This window comes from Molossus molossus, unplaced genomic scaffold, assembly GCF_014108415.1.
Source record: "Molossus molossus isolate mMolMol1 unplaced genomic scaffold, mMolMol1.p scaffold_m16_p_2, whole genome shotgun sequence".
Taxonomy (NCBI): Eukaryota; Metazoa; Chordata; class Mammalia; order Chiroptera; family Molossidae; genus Molossus; species Molossus molossus.
This window is the reverse complement of record NW_023425355.1, coordinates 133,187,014-133,210,072: the sequence shown is the minus strand read 5'-3', so window position 1 is coordinate 133,210,072 and position 23,059 is coordinate 133,187,014. Positions and strand designations below refer to the sequence as shown.

General features: G+C 35.2%; 1 protein-coding gene across 6 annotated transcripts in view; it reads left to right on the top strand.

Moving 5' to 3' along the window:
- Positions 1-23,059, top strand: part of CNKSR2 (connector enhancer of kinase suppressor of Ras 2) — a 297,838-nt gene that overhangs the window by 269,099 nt on the left and 5,680 nt on the right. The window contains exon 20 of one of the 6 annotated variants that reach the window (XM_036270516.1): positions 16,486-17,004. The exons of 4 other annotated variants lie outside the window; for them this stretch is intronic. In XM_036270516.1, the coding sequence (XP_036126409.1) occupies positions 16,486-16,490 (5 nt within the window). In that variant the 3' untranslated portion in view covers positions 16,491-17,004. Of the gene's footprint in view, positions 1-16,485; positions 17,005-23,059 lie in introns of those variants that run through there. One more of the 6 variants, XM_036270515.1, reaches the window with a different exon arrangement.

Sequence of the window (23,059 nt, the reverse complement as noted above, 5' to 3'; positions counted from 1 at the left end):
TAAGTAATCAGATATTTTCATAATAGGATAATGCTTATTTAGAATTAAAACAATCTTAACTCAGTTTTCAAAATAGATTATTAAAATAAAACCATGGTATATTATAAAAGTTTGAAAAAGAGTGAACAAATGAGTAAATCATTCAAATCTTTGGGTAAATTTTGACTACACTCCTGCTATTTTTTTTCAATATTATATGGAAATACAGAGATGAATATATATGTAATATGACATTTTAAAATGTTAAAACAGTAACTAATGGTTATATCATACTGTCATCTATTTTGCCTGATCCATGTGGTACAGAAACCTAGCAATTCAAAGTCTTTTTAAAGAACTGCATTTTAGACATAGCAGTAAAACCATATCAAATAATTTGGCTACAACCTTTCCAACATCTCCCCAAGGTAGCAAGGTGGTAAGATTTTTTTTTTTACAGTAATTACTTCTAGTTAGCCTCTGTCAGCAGAAGACCTTTAGATAGTATATTTATAGGCTATATTTATTAACTTGGCAATCTAGGACATTCAAAGAAAACACCCTTTAGCAGTAGATAGACTATCACTTCATATAAAGTCTAGATCATTCTTTCTTGATATCACAATGCCATAAATAGCATTATTTGACCTCAGTGACTTATTACCTTCCTAAGGTTCCTCCCTCTACCACATATTTCATATCAAAGACTTAGAGTAGATCTTACTAAAATTGAAAAAAAAATTTAGTGAGGTAAAGCACTTTACCCAATTATTTAATAAAATTCTTTATTCAGTGTTCTGCTTGGACAATATATAGTTAGACATTAAATTACAATATATTTTAGTGATTTAATTCAATTCAAGTAATACCTGTGGAGCAGTCACGATGTCCTGAGTACCCATTATGCTAAGTGCTAAAAAAAAAAAGAAAGCTTTTAAAAAATCACAGAATCGATACATTTGTCATCTAATGGAAGAAAAAAAAAACATCCAAATGTAATGTGTTTGCAACAAATGTTCAGTATATTAAATGTCTTAGAAGATGAACATGTTAAGTTCCACAAAAGCACGTAAACGTTCTTGATTATTTCCACCTTGTGAAATCAGACAAGGCCTCACAGGGAATGTGACATTTAAGCTGGACAAGTAAAAAATCACCAGGGACAAAAGAAAAGGGGTTACGTTCTGTGTGGTAAAAAAAAAAAAAAAATAGCATCAGCAAGGGCAAAAATGAAGAAAAACAAGAGTAATTTATAGAAATGTGGCATATAGTAATGGATAGGTAAAGATGTGACCAAAAAAGTATACTATAACTAAAATATGAAGGTCCTTGTATTCCATATTCAGAAGTTTGGATTGTATCTTTAAACACCCCACGATGGAGAGCCCTTGGATATCTCAGTAAGAAGGTGACATATTCAGATGTAAGTTTCAGAAAAGTCACTCTGATGGCAGTGTAGAAGATGTATTGGTGTGGGAAAATAAAAGTAAGATAAGGAGACCAGTTAGGAAACTATTTCAGCAGTGTAGATGTGAGGTGATTTATCCCCTCTATAAATGCGGAGGCAAAAAGTTATCTGCTCAAAGGAAGATCCACGGATAGATAAGGTCTCAAATAATTTAATGGAAGCTTAGAGCACCCCCAGTGGGGAATTGGAAATTCATCTAATCACACACTAGTTAGTGTTTAAAATGAGGTATCTAATGGCAAGAGGAAATACCCATAAATAAGGAAAATAAAGCCCAATTATATTAATTATTTATCATATATTTCAATTGTTTAGTGAAATATATCCAATGAACATAAATTATAAGGAAGTGAAAATTAAAGATGTTTTAACTTGCTACCTCCATTCTAAACTAAATCTCAATTAATTTATTTCATTCAGGTTTACAGCATCATTAACTGGTCAGGCTTTGAATAAAATAAATTTAAATAGGACTTCAAGGACATTCTGAATGGAATGATTGAATTATATCTATTTGTCCTTTTACTTTCAATATTGTCTCAAGAAAACTCTTTAACTTTCCTATAGACTCTACCTGTCCATTGAATGAAAGACATTTTGGTGGTTTACATTTTCTATAAAGGTATGCTACATAGTCTGGACTTGAGATGCAATCTGCAAAGCCAAGCATGCCCATAAATCTGAATCTTTCATTCTTTTCTCATGTAGAGAGAGAAGATATTTTTTAGAATTGTCTTCTCTCAGGAAAAGCCAACACATCTCTAGTATGGTGCATTTTGTTTAAATCTTATAGGTTTATTGAACACATTAATCTATCACAAATAATAGCTAACTTTTTAAATTCATTTATTTATTTTTGTTACAGATGTTTCTCCTTTTCCCCCCACTGATTCCCCCTCCTCCTCCCTCCCTGCCCTGTCCCCAGCTTTGTTGTCCATGTCCATTGTTCATGCACACATGCATATAAGTTCTATGGTTTATCTCTCCCCCACCACCCCTTCTTCTAGGGATTGTCGGTCTGTACCCCACTTCCACGTCTCTGGGACAACCCATTTCCTCAGACTGTCATGTTCATTATATTCCAAAAATAAGTGAGATCATGTGATATTTGTCTTTCTCTGCTTAGCTTGTTTCGCTTAGGATAATACTTTCCAGGTCCCTCCATGTCGTCTCAAAGGATAAGAGATCTTTCTGCCCTGGCTGGTTTGGCTCAGCAGTTAGAACGTCAGCCTGGGGTCCAGAGAGACCCGCGTTCGGTTCCCACTAAGGGCGCGTACCTTGGTTGCAGTTTGTCCCCAGCCCTGGTTGGTTGTGTGGGTGGCAGCCACTCAATGTGTCCCTTTCACGTCGATGTTTCTCTCTCTCTCTCTCTCTCTCTTCCCCTCCCACTCTATCTGAACAAAAAATGGAAAAATGTCCTCGGATGAGGATAAAAAAAAAGAGAGAGAGAGATCTTTCTTTCTTTCTTACAGCTGCATAGTACTCCATTGTGAATATGTACCACAGCTTTCTTATCCATTCATCTACTGATGAACATTTGGGCTGTTTCCAGATCTTAGCTATTGTAAATAGTGCTGCTACAAACATGGGGGTACATATATTCTTTCTGATTGGTGTTTCAGGCTTCTTAGGGTATATTCCTAGAAGTGAGATCACTGGGTTAAATGGAAGTTCAATTTTTAATTTTTTGAGGTAACACCATATGTTTTCCTTAGTGGCTGCACCAGTCAACATTCCCACCAGCAGTATACTACAGTCCCTTTTTCTCCACACCCTCACCAACACTTGTTTGATGATTTGTTGATGGTGGCCATTCTGGCAGGTGTGAGGTGATAGCTCATTGTTGTTTTAATTTGCATCTCTCTGATGATTAGTGATGTTGAGCATTTCTTCATATGTCTCTTATAGCTAACTTTTTAAATGAGTGCTAACTTTTCTAAGAACTATTCTAAGGTCCTTGCATAATATAACTCATTAAGTCCTCACAACAACCCTAAGAGATATTTACTATTATCCTTATCTTGTAGATGAGGAAAATTAGTTTAAATAACATGATTGAGGACTCTCAGCTAGTTAATAACAGGAGTTTCAGACAAAACATTCTGATAACTGAGTGAATGTTCTTAATTTCATATTGTCCCCTCAGATCTGTCATTTTAATTCAGGTTAAAATTTAGCCAAAATGTTTCCCTTTTCTCTATATAAAGGAAACTAAAAATTTTAGGTTTTGACATAGCAGGTCAAGATCACCGCTAATCTGCTCCATCAAGTAAAGCAAAAACCTGCACACCACTTTACTTTTTATTACTAAAAATTATAACTAGTATACTTTTCAAGTGTAATTAACCGGTGTCCAAAAACTATGAACTATGATATACATAAACAGTGAAACAATTTCACCACTTGAGTCGAAACTCTTAGTGTTATAACTTTGACATGATTCTATTTATAGTTTATTTGTTCCAAGTTAATATTGGGATATATATCCATATCCCAAGAATGTCTTGAGACCAATTTGAAAAGTATTGTATGTGTTGGTCAAAGTTATTATTTCACTTTTTCCTTCCAAGTTCCACTTTATTCATTTTTTTCGGGGGGGAACAATCCAAATCTTTCTGCCTTTTTTTTTTTTTTTTTTGTATCAGCTAAAGGATCTTTTTATTTAATTTTTAATCTTTTAGGATGTAGAAAAGCAACAAATTTAGGAGTAAAATTGAAAGGTACCACTAATCTTTCCAATTTCTACTCACAGATGCTAAATCTGATGTGCTGTGTTTTCTCTCCTGATAAAACACTAGTTCCTGTCACCTCTTAAAATCTGAAAAGTCAATTCATGTGCCCTGGGAAAAAAAGAATGCAACATTCACACTTTCATCTGTTTCCAGCTTCGAATTTCTCACTTGTATTATGCAGTATGTAGTATGAAATGAAAGTTCATTACCAAAGTGAACTCTAGGGAAATTCTCACATTTTCTGCATATTCAACTCCTAGATCCTATTTAAGAAAACCAAATTCAGAACTCATGAATAAATTAGTTTAACTTATATATTCTAGCTTTTGATTTGACATTTTAGTAGTAATTTATATGAGTATATGTAACCCACCTTTCTTAGGAGATTGCCATGACAACTTCTGAGGTATGGTACCAGTTCACTGGAGCCTCTTGCTTTGTTGATGCTAAATACAGAAGCTGCATTTGATTTCAGCTTGTCTGTTTCTAGAGGGAGCAATGTACCACAGTTTTTTCTACTTCCCAGGCTGACTTTTTCATTGCCATGGAGACCAGATCTACCCACATAACTAAGATCTAAAACCATTCCTAGTATGGCTAAAACTAAGACCTTAGTTCCCAATGCCTATTCTATAATTAAAGTGTATTGTTTGGTTAAAGAAGAGTTCCTGCTTCTGCTTTTGAAGTATGTATTGATTTTCCACAAAGAGAGACAGGTTTCTAGTGCTGCTGTGCTAAAGATTTACAATAAAGAGGGAAGAAAATGTCATCATGACATTTTCCTTTGTCACGGTCTGGTTTTGTGTGTAAATATGGTGTATGCTTTGCACAATCACGGTGGAGTAATGTTTCATTTCAAATTGTGTGACAGTTTTTCTAAATAGTGGTAAATGCATTTAATGTACATTTTACGGTGGTCTTAAAATGCTGCTTTTCTAGTTTGGGATTGTCTAAATTTGTTTCTAAATCTAGTATTGGTGTATTTTACATTAGTTCTGCACTTGCTCACAATAATATCAGTATGAGTAAAGTTATTCTAGACCCTTCATCATAATCATAATTTCCAGTTATAATACATCCAGATAGACTTGATGAATAATCTGTGGAAGACCATATACACCAGTACAGCTATATTCTAATGTGTTCTTTTTTTATTTTATTTTATTGTGTGTGTGTATCAGTATCACAAAAGGGGCAAAACATCTACAGAGTTCTTCATGTTCACATTTGTTATGGAGATATTAATTATACCATAATTGCTATCATTTTTTGTCCCTACCCCCCCCCCACACACACACACACACACACACAAATAGCATCAGTCTAAAGAGATGGTAAGGAACTCTTAGGTGGAAGTTGAGAAACCCAAATTCACTCCTTGATTTGCATATCCATACAAATTTATATCAGTAGTTTAATTATTGTATTTCTTCACCCTAGAGAAAGCAACATAGTCCTTGTTTGACACAAATACACCAGGAATATCAAAAATGCCTGACTTCAAGTAAATGTGGAATTGTCTGTAATTTTCAAAGGATATTATGAATAAGCTAACACCATAAAGTTGCTGTAACTTAATTTATACATGAAAAACAAATTTATTAATATAATTGGAATTTTTTGGGTTTTTTTCAATAGCAGGAAGTTGGCAATTTATTGCTATATTTGAATACAAATTAAGTTTACCATACTGAGAACCTTCTGACATTTCAAACATCTGAATTTTGCAAAAGGAACTCTCGCCCAAATGAAGTTCCTACATGATTCTTGTTATCTGTAATTACATTGGTGAGTGTGAAATTCAACATGTGATGCTAAGTGTAAAACACAGATATAGATAGAAACCTTTTGCAGTAGTTATAAAGTCATTTTTATTCATCCATAAGAACATTGAGAATCAGCATATCCCTAACTCTTTGGTAAAACTTTCTTTCAAAGGACAGTGCTGTACAATTTTTCACGAGGGGAAAAATGAAACTCAAATAATAGGCCATTAAAAGTGTATTCTTGCCTAGCTGGTGTGGCTCAATGGTTGAGCATCCACCCATGCACCAAGAGATTACGGGTTCGATTCCCAGTCAGGTCACATGCCCAGGTTATGGGCCAAATCCCCAATGGGGGGCATGCAGGAGACGGCCAATCAATGTTCTCTCTCATTGATGTCTCTCTCTCTCTCTCCCCCCCTCTCCCTTCCTCTTTCTAAAATCAATAAAGAGCCCTGGCCAGTTTGGCTCAGCGGTTAGAGCATTGGCCTGCGGTCCGGAGAGACCCAAGTTCGGTTCCTGCTAAGGGCATGTACCTCGGTTGCAGCTTGTCCCCGGCCCTGGTTGGTCATGCAGGTGGCAGCCACTCGATGTGTCCCTTTCACATCGATGTTTCTCTCTCTCTCTCTCTTCCTCTCTCTCCCTCCCACTCTATCTGTACAAAAAATGGAAAAATGTCCTCGGGTGAGGATTAAATAAATAAATAAATAAATAATGAAATCAAAAAAGAAAAAAATGTATTCTTGAGGCCCGACCAGTGTGGCTCAGTGGTTGAGCGTCAACCCATGCACCAAGAGGTCACCAGTTCGCTTCCCGGTCAGGGCACATGCCCAGGTTATGGGCCAAATCCCCAGTGGGGATCATGCAGGAGGCAGCCAATCAGTGTTCTCTCTCATTGATGTTTCTGTCTCTCTCTTTCTCTCCCTTCCTCCTCTCTAAAATCAATAAAGAAAAAAAATATTTTTAATGTATTCTTCATATATTTTTGAATTCCACAGTTTTCCATCCCAGATACAAGATGAGTTTGCAAAATGTAATAACCAAAACTTCAAAACAACTAAGATTGAATGCGAATACTCCTTAGTCTAACTTCTGAGTTTTTTATGAAGATGGATGTTTGCTCACATCTATGCTAGATTTCCAAAAACATGATTTTATAGTGATTTTTTATCAAATTTATTTTCTTGTCATATACATAATATAGTTTAAATACCTAAAAATATAATAATTTAAATATTATAATGTGTGGATGACTTTAACAATGGGGATTTATGAGAATAGTCTATGATGTAGTTATAGATTGAAAAATAAGAAAGAATATGAAAATGTTATTGATTAAGGTGAGAAATTAGATTTATAACAGATTTGAAGTAAATAAAAATATTAATTCTGATAGGTGACACTTAAGGTACTGTTTTAGGTTCTTACAAACATCTCTTAGATTTTTTTTACCTTTCTTGGCATTTACTTTGCTGTGGAAGGTATTTTTATTGTCCTTACTGCTAAGAAATTCAGTTGGCAGTGCCCCCCAAAGCAGCTCCTTCATACCAGAGTTGTTAATGAGCAAATGATACCAAATGTCAGGTTGGTATGCCAAGGAAGTTAGTAATAAGGCATTAACATTTAGAAGTTATTGAAAAAAGGAAATCAGTATTGCAATTTTTGTAATATTGTAAGCTTAGCCAGAATAAGTAAGCAGAAGTCAATTTCAAGCTTCTACAATCATAAACAATGTTACAGTATGAGAGGAAATAATGTCTTTAAATTTTCAGCACAAGTAAAGAATCACTCCTCTTCTGACACTACTCCCAACCCACACACTCACCCATACATCCATTGTTGTACTCTTGTTGAAAAGTATGTAGTATTTCATTCACTTTTGCAAATGAATACCTCTGTTTTTCCCTCAGTTCATCTGGAAGGATATCATGTTATTGAAGCTGATACTGAATGATATTTTTGGGAAAAAGCAATTCCACCGAAATCAAGATGGCAGTACTTTGAGGATAGTATGTGAATTTAGAATAAGAATAGGTTTGATTCTATAGAGCAAAAATTCACAAAAATCTTTTATTGTTAATTTGAAATACCTTCTATATAAGTCTTTATTTGTTTTAGATAAAATTTTCAAGAATTAAAATTTGTGCGATTGCCTGTCTACTTACTAGAGAAACTGGGCAGTAAAAACACAATTTGAATAGCATCAACATTTACTGAGCACAGGTCGTGTTTGCTGATCAGCAATTTGACACAGGACATACAGCAAAGTCCTTTGTTTACCATGAGTAGGTTCTGATGGAGTGAGCATACTATATGTGTCTTTATAACCCCTGCTCCCCAGGTTCAGATACCCTTATCTGTTATTCCACCAGAATATCCAGTTTGGAGAAGTCAGTCAGGTCAGATGTGATGGGCAAATTAAATAGCTTGGATCATGGAAGTAAAATCATTTTTACCGCACATTCATTTAAGTGGTTTAAGGTTGAGATAAGATTGAAACTGCTTTTTAGAGCGTTTATCAGGTAGGAAAGAGAATGTCCTAGTAGGGTTGGAAGGATCAAAGAACCCATTAAAAGAAATAAGCAAGAAAACAAGTGAAATGTAGTTGATCCCAATTTGCTTTTTCATTTTGGCAGACCAGACATAGTTACAGATGAAGTATTGTGTCACGTGTGATTTACCTGTTCACCCACTGGCAGTTCTCATCACTGAGTTACTTCACACTGATGATCATCCAGACAGAATATGATCTGTTTAATTATATCGTTTAAATATAACCATGTAGCCCTGGCCTGTTTGGCTCAGTGGTTAGAGCGTCAGCCTGCAGTCCCGGAAGACCCGGGTTCGGTTCCTGCTAAGGGCGCATACCAAGGTTGCAGTTTGTCCCCAGCCCTGGTTGGTTGTGCGGGTGGCAGCCACTCGATGTGTCCCTTTCACGTCGATGTTTCTCTGTCTCTTCCTCTCTCTCCCTCCCGCTCTGTCTGAACAAAAAATGGAAAAATGTCCTCGGGTGAGGATAAAAAAAAAATTAAATATAACCATGTAAGGTGGTGGTAGAGGTTAAAAATTCTCATAAATTAAAAATATGCATTGTTCACCTCTAAAGTATTAGGGGATAAAAAGTATATTTCCTATAGTGTGTTCATGTCTCAGACTTGAGCTATGATACTTCTGTAGCTATTTCATTTGGAAATGGGAATTTTAAAGGGATTATTCTTAAGTAAATATTAGTCATAAACTGCTATCCACCATGTTGCTGAAAGAAAAATTTACTAGGGATGGTTATATTTTTTACTAAGGTTGTCTCATTGGAGTTTAATATGATTCTTCTATTAATAATCTCAAAATAACCTTATGAAATGTTTAAAATAAGATGAATTAGAATAGAATGGTTTAAGAGTTGATTTAAATATTTTATAGGAAAAGAAAGAAATGTTTCCTCTAGCCTATTATGTTCTTTGGGTGGGTCCTACAAATTAAATTGACAAAAGATTAACCAGGAAAAAGGGCATAGGAATTTTATTATATATTAATATTTAACTTTTACATACAAAGAGGCCTTCATAGAAAAGAAGTGAAGACCCAAATAAGCTGTTAGACCTGGAGCCTTAAATACCAGTTTAACAAAGTGTGATAAATTATAGAGAAGTGACAAGATAAAGGAAAAGGGGTTTGGGCTTCTAGGGCAGTATATTGTGGAAATGTAAATATATGGGGTAAACTAAAATAAGAAGTGTTATTTTAGTAAGGTTTGCCCCTGTGCTACCCCATCTTGATGCCAGCTTTTTGTCTCCAGTGATAAGGATTGTTCTGGTATGGAAAAGAAGAGGAGGAATACCTTCAAAAGGGGAAATTTATGTCCTGCTTTTAGGCAAATAGGGGAACAGCCAAAAATCTTTCTATGTTTGCTGCTACTTAATTACTTTCAACTCAAAATAATTCATATGCCAAAGTGGTGTATTTTGGAGTGACATATCATATTCTCCTTCAGTTTTAAAATCTGTTGTAAGCATCATAACTCAGCTGTTTTATATTTCATATGCACTTACCTATATACATTAATTTATTGTCTTTAATTTGCTGTGAATTTCAAATATTTTCACTTTCTATGTATGTTTAGTTAATTAAAATTAATATAGTCATAAAACATTAATGTAATTACATATAGTATAATTACATATAATATACATTATTAGGGTAATTGTATAATTACATTTTAGTTCTATAATTGAATCTGTCTATATGTATATATAATATATATATTATTTATACTTAATAGGGTAGAGCTGTATTTTAATGATAATTCTTAACTATAAAATTTAACACAGAAATTGGAGAAGGGGTTCTATAACTATACCATACAAATATCATCTTTGTATATTTATCCCTAACAATTGATATAGTATATCTACCCATAGGTGCACATTAAATCCTTATTGAACACTGCATATCTATAAAAACAAATCCCTCCCATTTTCTACTTTAAATTCTGAATGATGACATTTGAGATGACAATATATATTGCAAAATTCCATAATATATTTTTAAATATGTTTTTATTTATTTTTTTAGAGAGAGAAAGAGAGACACACAGAGAGAGAAACATCATTGTGAAAGAGAAACATCAATTGGCTGCCTTCTGCATACTCCCTACTGGGGATCAAGCCCACAACCCAGGCATGTGCCCTGATGAGAAATCGAACAGGCAACCTTTTGGTGTACAGGATGACACTCAACTAACTGAGCCACAGCAATCAGGGCAACATTTTTCTGAAATATCTATAGGCACTTAATTGAAAATACTGGTGGAATATTAAATTAACATATCAAGTACTTCTATAACTATTAAATATAAAAGACTTTTTCAGTTGTTGCTAATATATGTTTCTTTTAAAGTGTATTTTAGGTGTGCCTTTATTTTAGATAGTGGTTTTTAGTGCAGATAGAAAAAGCCATAGTGTGTGATATACTCATAATAACTAATTAAGTCCTAAAGGCACTCTAAGGTCAAAGTATAGCAGTAGGTACATTAAGATGAGATACTGATTTCATAAGGAAATTCTCTCCTGTGAATTATACACAGAGGATGGAATTGTGATTTGGCAATTTAAAGGAACATTCTAAGTATTTGAAAACAGTATTTCTGTGTCTATTTTTGCCTGTGGCTAGGTTCATCAAATACTTTATTTTACCTGGAATTGCTAATTAAAGATCTCCAAAAGTGCTGTAAGTATAGGTACAAACTATATTACCTTTTACTTTATTTTGAAAAAGAATACTTTATCATGAAAATTTTACTACTCATTTATAAAAGAAAGACTTGTCAATTCCTTCCTTCTAGAGTATTAAGTTTGAAAATAAGCCAACAAGCCCTGGCCAGTTTGGCTCAACGGTTAGAGCTTTAGACCATGGACCAGAGAGTCCTGGGTTCAGTTCCCACTAGGGGCACATACCTCGGTTGCAGTTTGTCCCTGGCCCCGGTTGTGGTTGTGTGGGTGGCAACCACTCAATGTGTCTCTCTTAAGCCGATGTTTCTCTCTCGCTCTTCCTCCCTCTCCCTCCTGCTCTATTTGAAGATAAACTCAAAAAATGTCCTCAGGGAGGATTAAAAAACAATAATAATAATAAACAAACACATTTTTAAAATCTTATAACATGACGTTTATGAGAAAATAGGCCCTCAAAATTCACAAGTCTCTCTTTTGTTTCTAACGTTCTGAACCAACGTATCAGCCCACTCTTTTCAATACTTGCACTGAGAAAGGCAATTATCACTGACAATTATCCATGGTGTTAGATATTCCTGTTTTTCAAAAAGAACAACTTAAATATGAACACATACATTTGAAAAAGGGGTGGCTGCAGATAACGGTGTTAAAGAAATATGTTTTTTTTTTAAGCACACAAAATAGTTCTGCTCTCCCAGGAGTGCCGCAAGTGTTACTTTTGATAGGATTGGATGTCCGCCATTGGTGACCTTTGTTATCTGCAAGCAGCTTAAGACCAGTAGTCACAGGCTTTGCCCTTAAATTTGCCCTCAAGCTCACTGATAATGGAAGTGAATAAATGGAATCAAGCTTCCTCCAAACTCAGACAGAAATAGGAATCTTTCAAAGTGCTATTCTGGCTTAAGGACTTATTTCCATTTTCACATATTTTCTTATTTCATTCATTAAGGAAAAATTTTTCTCTTGAAAATATTTCTGCCTTCATCCTCATCCTGTAATCCAACCCTCAAACATTTGATTTAGGATCATCAGCTATTCCTAGCAAGTACATTATTAGAAGCCTGATTACATTTCTGAAACTTATATTTCCAGAATTTCTATTTTTGCTTATTATTTGAGTGATCCTTAGTGGGATGTTTTTTAATTTATAAAACAAAAAGGGAAAGAAACATGCTCCTCAAACATACCCTACATAGATTCAGTCTCTGAAGAGCTTGCATGGAAAACAGATCCACACTAGAATAAGTCATCCTATACATGACTCAGCATGACATTACATTTGGGTTCACCATTTGGATATCAAGGGGTTTAGTAACAGGGAAACAGGATCTATTTCTTTTTATCCAACTTGTATGGTAGCCTCACAGTTGGAGATTTTAGTGATGAGTGGAAACTCAATAAATATTTGTTAAGTAATAGCCAAATAGAAAAATTACTGATTTCCTTGAGGTAGCATAGATATGTTGGTGTTGTTTCAAAATGCGGTTGATTAAAAGCTTGGTAAATAGTGAAGTTTATTTTATTTTATTTTTCATTTTTTTATTAATTTATTTTTGTTACAGATGTTTCTCCTTTTTTCCCCATTGATACCCTCCTCCCCATCCCCCACCCCATCCCCAACTTTGTTGTCCATGTCCATCGGTTATACGTACATGCATATAAGTTCTGTGGTTTATTTCTTCCCTCCCCCTCCATCCCCCTCTTCTGAGGTTTATCAGTCTGTACCCTACTACAATGTCTCTGGGTCTACGTCAGCATATTTTGTTCATTATATTCCACAAATAAGTGAAATCATGAAATATTTTTCTTTCTCTGCTTGGCTTGATTCGCTTAGGATAATACTCTCCAGGTCCCTCCAAGTTGTCTCAAAGAATAAGAGATCTTTCTTTCTTACAGCTGCATAGTACCATTGTGTATATGTACCACAGTGAAGTTTATTTTAATAGTAGGAAGTGAGAGCCCTGGATGATTTGGCTCAGCGGTTAGAGCATCGGCCTGCAGTCCGAAGAGACCCAGGTTCAGTTTCCACTAAGGGCGTACCTCAGTTGCAGTTTGTCTCCGGCCCTGGTTGGGTTGTGTGGGTGGCAGCCCCTCAATGTGTCCCTTTCACGTTGATGTTTCTCTCTCTCTCTCCTCCTCTCTCTCCCTCCTACTCTATCTGAACAAAAAATGGAAAAGTGTCCTCAGGTGAGGATAAAAAAAGAAATAGTAGAAAGTGAGGAATATGTTTATAGTTAGGATATTGGCCAAAAGAAAACAATCAAGAGCCATATAATTTAAGTTTGTTTGTTTTTTAAGGAATGTGCCATTTCTACTTGTTCCTGAAAAAAACAAAAATAAAATAAAATTTTAACTGGCTTGAATATTTTGACTAGTTGAGTGAGGATAAATGAAGATGTGTCCCTTTCACATCGATGTTTATCTCTCTCTCTCTCCCTCGCTCTCCCTCCTACTCTATCTAAACAAAAAATGGAAAAATGTCCTCGGGTGAGGATAAACACACACGTACACACACACACACACACACACACGTACAGAAAATGAGTGTTGAAAACCAGAAAGGGACTTAAAAAAACTAGAAGACATAAATATGAGATTCACAAAAGAAGACAAAGAGGCTTTCATAGAACAGTGTCATTATGAAGCAAGTTTGTTTTTTGTTTTAGAGATTTCATGTAGATTAACCACGTACCAGTCCATCATATCTGACCCTCCTGGCCTGCCAATGCTGCTCATACTGGAGATTCAGGATGCACATACCAATACATACAGTTGACTCGATGGGCATGAGTCTGGAAGTATCTTTATAGTTGTTCTATTTGCCTCAAGAATAAAAAGGAACTGTTTAATAGTGCATAAAAGAATAGCCTTAAAGAATTTATTCTAGCAGTTTACCAAGGCCTCTTCCATTTTGCTGTATTCTCAGTAAACTAAAGTATTTCCATCAGATTCCATGGCTGAAACCTTGAAATTATTTGAGTTCTGTAATACAATGTTATACTAGTGATGGAACTAAAAATAAAGTGCTATGTGGCATGCCCAACTGCGGGCCTCTGACTTACAAACTACTAGTATGTGCAATACAAAAATTGGCATCACTCAAACCAGCCCTACTCAACGTGTAGCCTGTCCTAATGTGACTGGCCTGAAGCAGGTCTCAAACTCTAGTGGGCCCAAGAATCACCCAGGTTGCTTACTTAAAATGTAGAGTCCTGAGTTCCATACCCAGAAATGTTAATTCAGTAGATCAGGGGTAGGGTCCACAAATCTGTTTAATAAGCATACTTCTACCCCTGAGATTTGGTAGGCAGTGATCCTGACCACTACTAGTTGAAGAGACACTTTGCCCAAAGGAGTTATCTTCTCTTATGCTAATACAGGGTGGGGGCAAAAGTAGGTTTATTCTTGTATTATTATTTCTTAATTATTGTATTATTTTCCATACGAACAACTATAAACCTACCTTTTTGTTCTACCCTCTATATACAGTTTAGGAACTAAATGTAGTCATTTTTCCCTGGCCGGTTTAGCTCAGCGGTTGGAGCATCGTCCTGTGGACCAGAAAGTCCCAGGTTCGGTTCCTGCTAGGGGCACATACCAAAAAAATGTAGTCATTTTGAAATAGCAGCCCCACCACCACCACCACCACCACCATCCTGCACTCTAGCAAGGTACTCAATTCAGGAAGGATTACCAATATCTTGGAGCAGAATTCAGCAATGCTATGGAAACATTGTCCTAAGTGTGACTAAGCGTGAATTAATTACCAGCTCTAGTTCAAGTTTAGTATGGGTTAAGTGCACTAGAAATTTAACTATGCATGTAACATTTTTTCTGAGCAGAAATGAGGGGTGTATTCAATACAGCAACTTACAAAATGTTTGAATTGCATAGATAAATTAGGAAGAGTTCATACTTAGAAATGAACTTGTGCACAAGGTTAGATTGCCTGTGATTTTTCTGTTTGAAATTCCATGATCATGCCAGAGGGGAGGGGGTATGGATGACTGGATAAAGAAGGTGAAGGGATTAGCTAAAGAACATATATGCATATCCCATGTGGTAAAGGCCAAAGGAGGGGGAGGCAGGGATATGGGAGTGCAAAGAGGGGAGGGGAATGGGGAGCACCTGCAATAGTGTCAACATTAAAATTTTTTAATAAAAAAAAGAAATGCTATGACCTTATGAAACAAAGTGGTAGAAGCTAGAATTAGCATTCCAGTATTATAATTTTTTTTAAAGTAGGTCTTGCCATTTGTTTCATTTGACTTACATATGAATATTATTTAGTTTCTGTCTCCTTTTCTATAAAAGAATGGTGTAGTAGAAACAAAAATTAGTTCTACTGATTTCTGAACTATGCTACATCCTGTTTTCTAGATACAGTGCTATGGACTACTCACACCCTTCCCGTTTTCTAAGGGAGGTAGTAATGAACAACATGCTTTCTCATCTTGTTCCTTTTTAATATACTCAAAAGCTAATACAGGATGTTGCAGATAAAAATCTGCCCTAGGCCAGAAAGAAAACTTGTGCCTGGTGACAATATTTGGATTCCTCAAAAATTCAAAATAAAATTAACTAGAAGAGACTACAGTTTATTTTATCCCAGTTGTTCTTAGTTTCCCAGGTCATCAGAAACTTTAGTCTCTTCTAGTTTCTTTGTTCCTTGACATGTGGCTTATGTTCAGTTGGAAAGTCACCCTTTCATCATATTTACCCTGTTAGAGCTTTTTATTTCTCTTCACTTTCTGTTGGTCAGCATTTGGCCTCATTGGACCTACACTAGCTGGTCTCTTCTATTTCACCGATTAGTACGAGGCTGACAAATAAATATCAGGGTAGTCAGATAGAAGGTAGACCAGAAACCTTTTCCTCATAATTCTTCATTGGATGGACTTGAGGAAAGTCCTTTTATAGAAATATAGTTTAATTTTCTTTAAAAACTGATCATTTTACATATGTATGGAGAATACTTTGAATAAACGTTTCTCATTAAAATTATAGATGTGCGTATATAAATATAGAGGTGGGAAAAGATGTATCTGTGCTGTGTATTATTTTGTATACATAAGATTGGCATTTCCAAATAACCAGGCTTAAACAAAAAATGTCCCATTTATGGCCAAATAGACTTGCATGCCAACAGAAAGACATTATGGTATTGAAACCATATGCAATTCTAGCCATATATTTTTCTCTTTCTCTTCATGGGTATTGCATGATGGTATTTCTAATACAAATACTAATATGCTTTAGAAATATTGGCACTCGCAAGTCTTTCATCATAATGTATCACTGCTTTATCATATTAGGCTAATACACTGCGAGAGTTGGTAGAACCTCTCCATGCCAAATCGGATCCACTTCTGTTGGCACTCAACCCATTGGACTCACAGATTGATAAGCTAATGTTTAGAGAATTTAGATCGGAGAGAGTCGGCACGGCACAGACTCAACATCAACCTCTTGCAAGCAACTAAAATGGCCTCGTCCATGCTGTTTAAACAGAAAACAGACTTTAAGAAAGCTTAGATCATCAAGTGTTTTGGATTGGGGACCTCCCTAAAGGGATATTAAGAGGGTCAGGCCACTCTTAAGAAGAATGCTCGAGCTTTCTACACTGGGACTAGCATAAGATCAAAGCCAATCAAGATGGAGCACAGTGACAGAAAACTGCTATTTCTGTGGGAAAACAGAAGGGGAAGGGTATTGACTGGGGAAGGGCTCTGTGTAATAACACTTCAGTTGTGTTCTCCTGACAGCAGGAAAGGAGAGGGATCAGCTCCGATAACTAGAAAACCCTGGCTGTTTAATGGACTCTTTGATGGCCTCTTTAAGGCAAAGCAGAGGAAGCAAATTCTGTGTATTAAGTGTATTTTGCATTTTTAAAACTTGACGTGCTGTATTGTACTAAATTAAGTGTAATCTATTAAGGCAAGGTATACACAACCTGCTCTGAAACTTATTATGTTTATTCTATTATAAAGTGTATTCAGGTGCAACACAGAGACTGCTTTTGGTGACGCTAATGAAGAAAATTCTTCATGCCAGGCTTTATTAGATTCCTCAGCTAAAACCTTAACTTTCTCCTTATTTCATGGCACTTGTATACAAATGGTGTTGCCTCATAGAACAGGCATGAGCTATTCTTTTCTGTAAAATTTTCCTAATCTATAGGCTGTGATTTTCACTTTTGAAAAAGTATTTTGTCTGGATGTCTTTAAAACTAGTTCAGATATTATTTAATACTCTGTAACTGGGACCCTTATGGCTCAATATTGCTCATTTTTCTTCTGTAGTGGATGTGAAATTTCCTTTATTTAGTTGGATAAGATACTCTGTAATAATTTCAATTGCTAATTAATGGATATTTCATACTGTGCAATGAACAGATAATTTAACATTGTATTTGGAAATGTTTTTTTCTTCTTGTTGCCGCAGTGTGTGGTATTGCATAATGTGAATACCTGTAAAAATATAAATTACTTAAAAATAAAAATATGACCAATTGGTATCAGATCTTTTTAGACAGCTTAATAATTTGCTAAGTATGCTTGATAGTAAATATCTTTCTAAAGAGAAGTAAATCTATGCTTCTTTCTCACAAATGGAATTTGTGTTGTGAATAAAATCACATTGATCTGCCTTACAATTGCCTCTGTGCTCTAACCATTTTAATGTGTTGTTAAGTATATAACAAATGATGGTTCTGGTATATAAATCCATCAAAAAAACATTTTGTTGGTATTTAATATTAGTGGGATTGTCTTGGGTCATTCTCCCTGTTTAAGTTATAGTGAAATTTTATGATATGAAGTATTTTAGTTTTTTCTCATTAAGGACTATAGTGACTCCACATTGACTTTTAAACATAATTAATCTCAGCTTTGAGTTTAAACTGTCCCCTTTATGAATTTCTGCCTAAGTTGGTCATTTATGTCTGTGGTTGTCTTTCAAAGAACCTTTCCTTTGGGTCAATAAATCAATGCTAAGGACACCAAGATTTTGCCATCTGAACTATTCATCATAACAACTACTGTAGTGCCCTGGAAATTCAACCACTGCCATATAGTTGTGGCATTAAAACCGCATAATTTGGCAGAAATGACATGCTTAGAGAATGAATTACAGAATAAACTCCAGTTCTGTTTCTTTTGTCACATCTTTTAGAAGTAAGCTTTAGTGTTGTGCAGAGGGCATTGACAGACACTAGTATGGGCTGTACTTGATTTTGGTGAAGCACGAGGTCATTCTTACACAGAGATAGGTTTCACATGTTCTTTAAAAATACACTTAGCAATCTGGTAGATTCACTCAAGCTGTCCTTTTAAAAGTAGGGTTTTTGTCCTCATTAAAATTAATTTTATCGGAGAATTTATTGTTATTTTGACTTAGAGAAAAAAAAATTACTTTTCATTGTGAAAAGGGTAGTTGATTACAGAGCAAGGAGTAAAAGCTAGCTTTTAAAATCTTATGCTTTTTTTCTGGTATAACCAACTGCCCTCTCCCCAGCTTTACAACGCTAGGCTTAGCTAGTTGACTTATATAAAAGCATGAATTAAGAGAGCTAATGTTTAATTATAGGACAATTAAAAGTACAGTGTAAAGCCCTGAATACATAATTACCTTTAGCATAAGACCTATAAACATTAAACCCATCTACATTAAGCCCATTAAAATTTTAATTGTCACCTTACATATAAATAAGTTATTCATCATGGTGCACTGATAAATTAGTATTCACAGAAAATATTTCTGTTGTTTTCGATGCAAATGTTTAATTGACCTTCATGACAAGAATAGTGCTCCACATATGTGACACTATTAGCACTCTGCGGCTGTACAAGAATGAATGCCTCTCACATTTGACTGGTGACTAATGCTACTATGTCCAGCCTTCTCTCCCCCTTGTGACTTAGCCTTTCCCAGCTTTCTGTGCTCATTACCTAGTTGTGTTGTGGAAGGAATGACTGTTTCCAGGAAGACATCATTGTCCAGTTTTAAAAGAGCTTAGTTCCCTTCCAAAACACGTACCAAAACATGTTGGCTTGGTTCTTCAAGAGCCCAGTTGGTATACTCGTTTTGTTTTCTGTTCATTTTTTACTATCTTTCAGTATTGTCATCACAGTCCTGGGGACATGGTAAAGACACCAGAATGGAATTTTGGGTCACCAAGTTTGTGTTCTGCTCTCCTTAATTTTCACCAAAAGAACATGAACAAAATTATATAATAGACTGTCATGAAATTTGCACAATCACCTGGCAAGGAGCCCTCTTTGGAGTACTGTGTGTATAAAGTAGAGAAAACCATCACTCACTTTAAACCTTGGATACATGAAGCCCCGTGCCAGACAGAAGATTGGGATATGGGAAGGAGATCCAGGGTTTTCTGCTCAGGGAAAGTCACAATCTAGGTCTCTGAAGGAGCGAACACATGGGGTCATTGAGGCACAGGAAGAAAAAACACTGGAATTTGTCCTCAGGTTTTATAGCTCATTTTTTTTCAAATTTCTTTTCTATCTCTGTTTTATAACATGCATATCTATTAATATAGAGTAGTACAAGCATATAAGTTATCAACAGAAGTGTTTTTAACTGATAAGTGTTCACAATCAAAAAGTTCAGAAATCACTGGGCGTGAATGTAAGAAAATATGTCAACTGAAGACCTTTTAGTGTTTGAGAAATACATTATCATCTACTAATCCATTTTCAAGAAAGTTCCAACAAACTATTATTTTGCATTAGCTAATCTTTTCTTTGACCTTTTCTTTATCACTACCTGGAGGTCATATGCAACCTGAAAGCACAAATAGTGAACTGCCGTGGTGCTCGCCACAAAGGAATAGGGTCACAATATTACATACTGTAGCTAGAGTATCAATGAGACAATAGAGATCTTCTTTTGCTCCTGCCACATATGATACAGCCAGAAATGACTCTCCCTTGGCACATATACAAGTTAATTCATCAATAACTTCTTTGTGATCCTCAAATCTATCAATGAACTTTTATATAGGAAAGAAGACTTCATATGTTCCCTTTGCTTTAACAAAATTGCAATAGAAAAATTTGTTATCTGATATAGAACTAATTCACATGTTGTGAATATAAATTTAATGTGGGAGGAAATTTATTCCTGCAAAAGCCCAGAATTCCTGAATAAATTAGATGCCAATTAAAATTTTATTGTAGGAGCAATACACTTACTCATTAGAAATCACTGAAGGTTCCTACATATGTCCTATGGTTTGCATGTGGTCTTCTACACTTTGCCAACTTTCAGAAACACTCATTCAAATTGCAAAAGAGCTGGTATTCTGCCAGTGCTCCAATGACTGAACTGGCACATTGAAAGAAAGTATATCAGGAAGCAGACCTCACCAAGTGCTTGCCTGCTCTTCCAAAGCAAGCCTCTTCTAGAAGAAGAAAATCAAGGGTTTAAAAAAGAGAGAAACCAGAAGAGAAGTGAGAAGGAGACGAAGAAGAAGAGGGCAGAAAGAGAAGAAAATAAAGGTGCTTTCATATTTTCAGTTGCAACAGTAGCCCCAAATGACTTAATTGGTATTCATCTGAGGGAAAAAAAAGGAAACCAATTGAAAATTATAAAAGAAAATAAAGGTCTGTTTTTGTCTTGAATGTTGAGTTCTGTGTTGTTTTGACTGTTGAGCACAGTGAATCAGATTTATAATGTGACTCTGCCCCCCACCCCTCCCCTTTGAAAATAAAAGGACTCTTTGTCTAGTCGTAAAACGTTCAGTGATTGGTGGCATTTTGTGGTAGCCTGGCATCTCAATCTCTCATCTTTCCTCATCCCACTGCTGTGTCTTGTGATGTTGCATATATGTATGATATGTAGGGGTGGGGGAGGGGGGGTTACCTATCTCTAATAGGAGACACACTATTCCATTGCTATACTTGGAAATGTTTCTGTGTTCCGTCTCATTGTGATTTCTTGTTCAAATGTGCTACCCGGAGATAAATCTATACTCAGTTATTCTTACATCTGTCAAACCAGATTCTTTGTAGAATTATGTTGTCCTTTGGTTGAATGCTTTTATTTCCCCTTAACGGAAAGAACAGGAAAAAAGAACCTTTCAGTTTTTATTTATTTATAGCTATGTTTGTCATTTTGTATTAAATTTTACTTCTCCTTCTTAAAGTAAAACTACATTGAAATTTTATTTTAAAAATTGATCATCTGGCCCAGTATTCCACAAATTTTAAGAACTAGGGAGAAAGAAAACTGGGTAAGAATGGTTTTTTAAACAAAATATATACTCCCTTCAGTTTTAGGTAATATGGAAGAAGGTTATTTGTAAACTAAAAAATTACTATGTAAAAATAGTCTGCCTCTCTTAAATCCTAACACTATAAACTGGATCCCTATTTTTCTTCACCTTCTTCCAAGAACTGCAAAACTAATAATACATTAGGCCACCTAATACCTAAACTACTATAATTCACATCTGTTAGGCCTCCCTTTTCTCTCCCACACTGCTGTATGAAATTACATCGAGCTTTAGATGCAGTCCGTCTTGAGGCTAAAAGAATGATAACTGCTAAATAATTCCTTGGAGTCCTTTCCTGGCCTATGATTTTATGAAATGGAATTATGCTGTTCAAATGTATCCTTGTTTTTACAACTCCATTTAGGTACTCTGACCTTATGATTTTGTACCTCCCTGGCTCCAAACAATTCTCAATTAAAATTCCCTATCCCGTTTCAGTCTTGCTCTTAACCCACAAAGCATTTTCTCCTCCTTACAGTCTTCCATCTACCCATGTCTCAAAATCCTGTAGTTGTTGCAAATATCCAAGAATGAGCCAACAGAGAGTTTAAAAGCTGTTATTTAAAGGGATTTCTGTATTTTTAGATTATAGTTCTAATGAAGATAGATAATTAGGAAGTTAAAATTCATGGAATTAGTAATAGCATGTGCTGATCATAACAAGGAAAAAAAAAGAAGAAAGGAACTTTCCAATGGAAGGACTCAATAATCATACCTACCAATAGTTGTTAACCTCAGTAGCAGAGCCAAAAACCGAAATGAAGCTACTTTTTAATCCTAAAGGTGATCGATCCCTTTAAGTTAATGTACTGTGTTTGTGGGCTTTGTGAGCGGGTTTTAGGTACACTATAAAAAATTTTTAAGAATGCTGCATTTTAAGGGAGTCATAAATTCATTAACACTTACTGTAAAATACACAGCTCAAATTATTATTAACACATTTGGCAGTATCAAAATCTTAATCAAATTATGGATTTTGGAGCTAGACTGCCCAGTTGGAATTCTAGCTCCACCAGTTACTGTGACCTTGACCAAGGTACTTTCCTGCTATAAAATGAAAATCAAGCAGATCTAATCTTAGTTTTGTTGTAAAGATTAAAAGAGATTATGAACATTAAGCATTTATCCTATTGCTTGGCACATATAAATATTAACTACTATTATTACCAGTTAGAGAGTCTTCTTGAACTAGGCCAGAAAGCCTAAAATATTCACATGAACCATGGTAGAATGAACAACATTCTATATTTACTCCTTGGGTCAATACAATTATTACTCCTCAAATAGGACCCTGGCTCTCTGTTAAAGGAAACGTGATATAGTCCTAATCCTATCTGCAAGTAAATTCCAAGTTCATCTTTGTTTATCATTGTAGAGAAAGATATGACACCAATATTCAGACAATTAAAGAACAACATGGGAGTTTGACTTTTTCAAATAGATCTAAGGTCCTTTCCTGAACTAGTCTCTAAGACTTTTTTCACAAAAATATTTCATTGGAGTGTTTACTTCCCAGGTCTTACAAATACTAAGTAGCTTATTTTAGTATATACCAGATTTCTCCTTAATTTGCATATAAACATATTCCCATATTT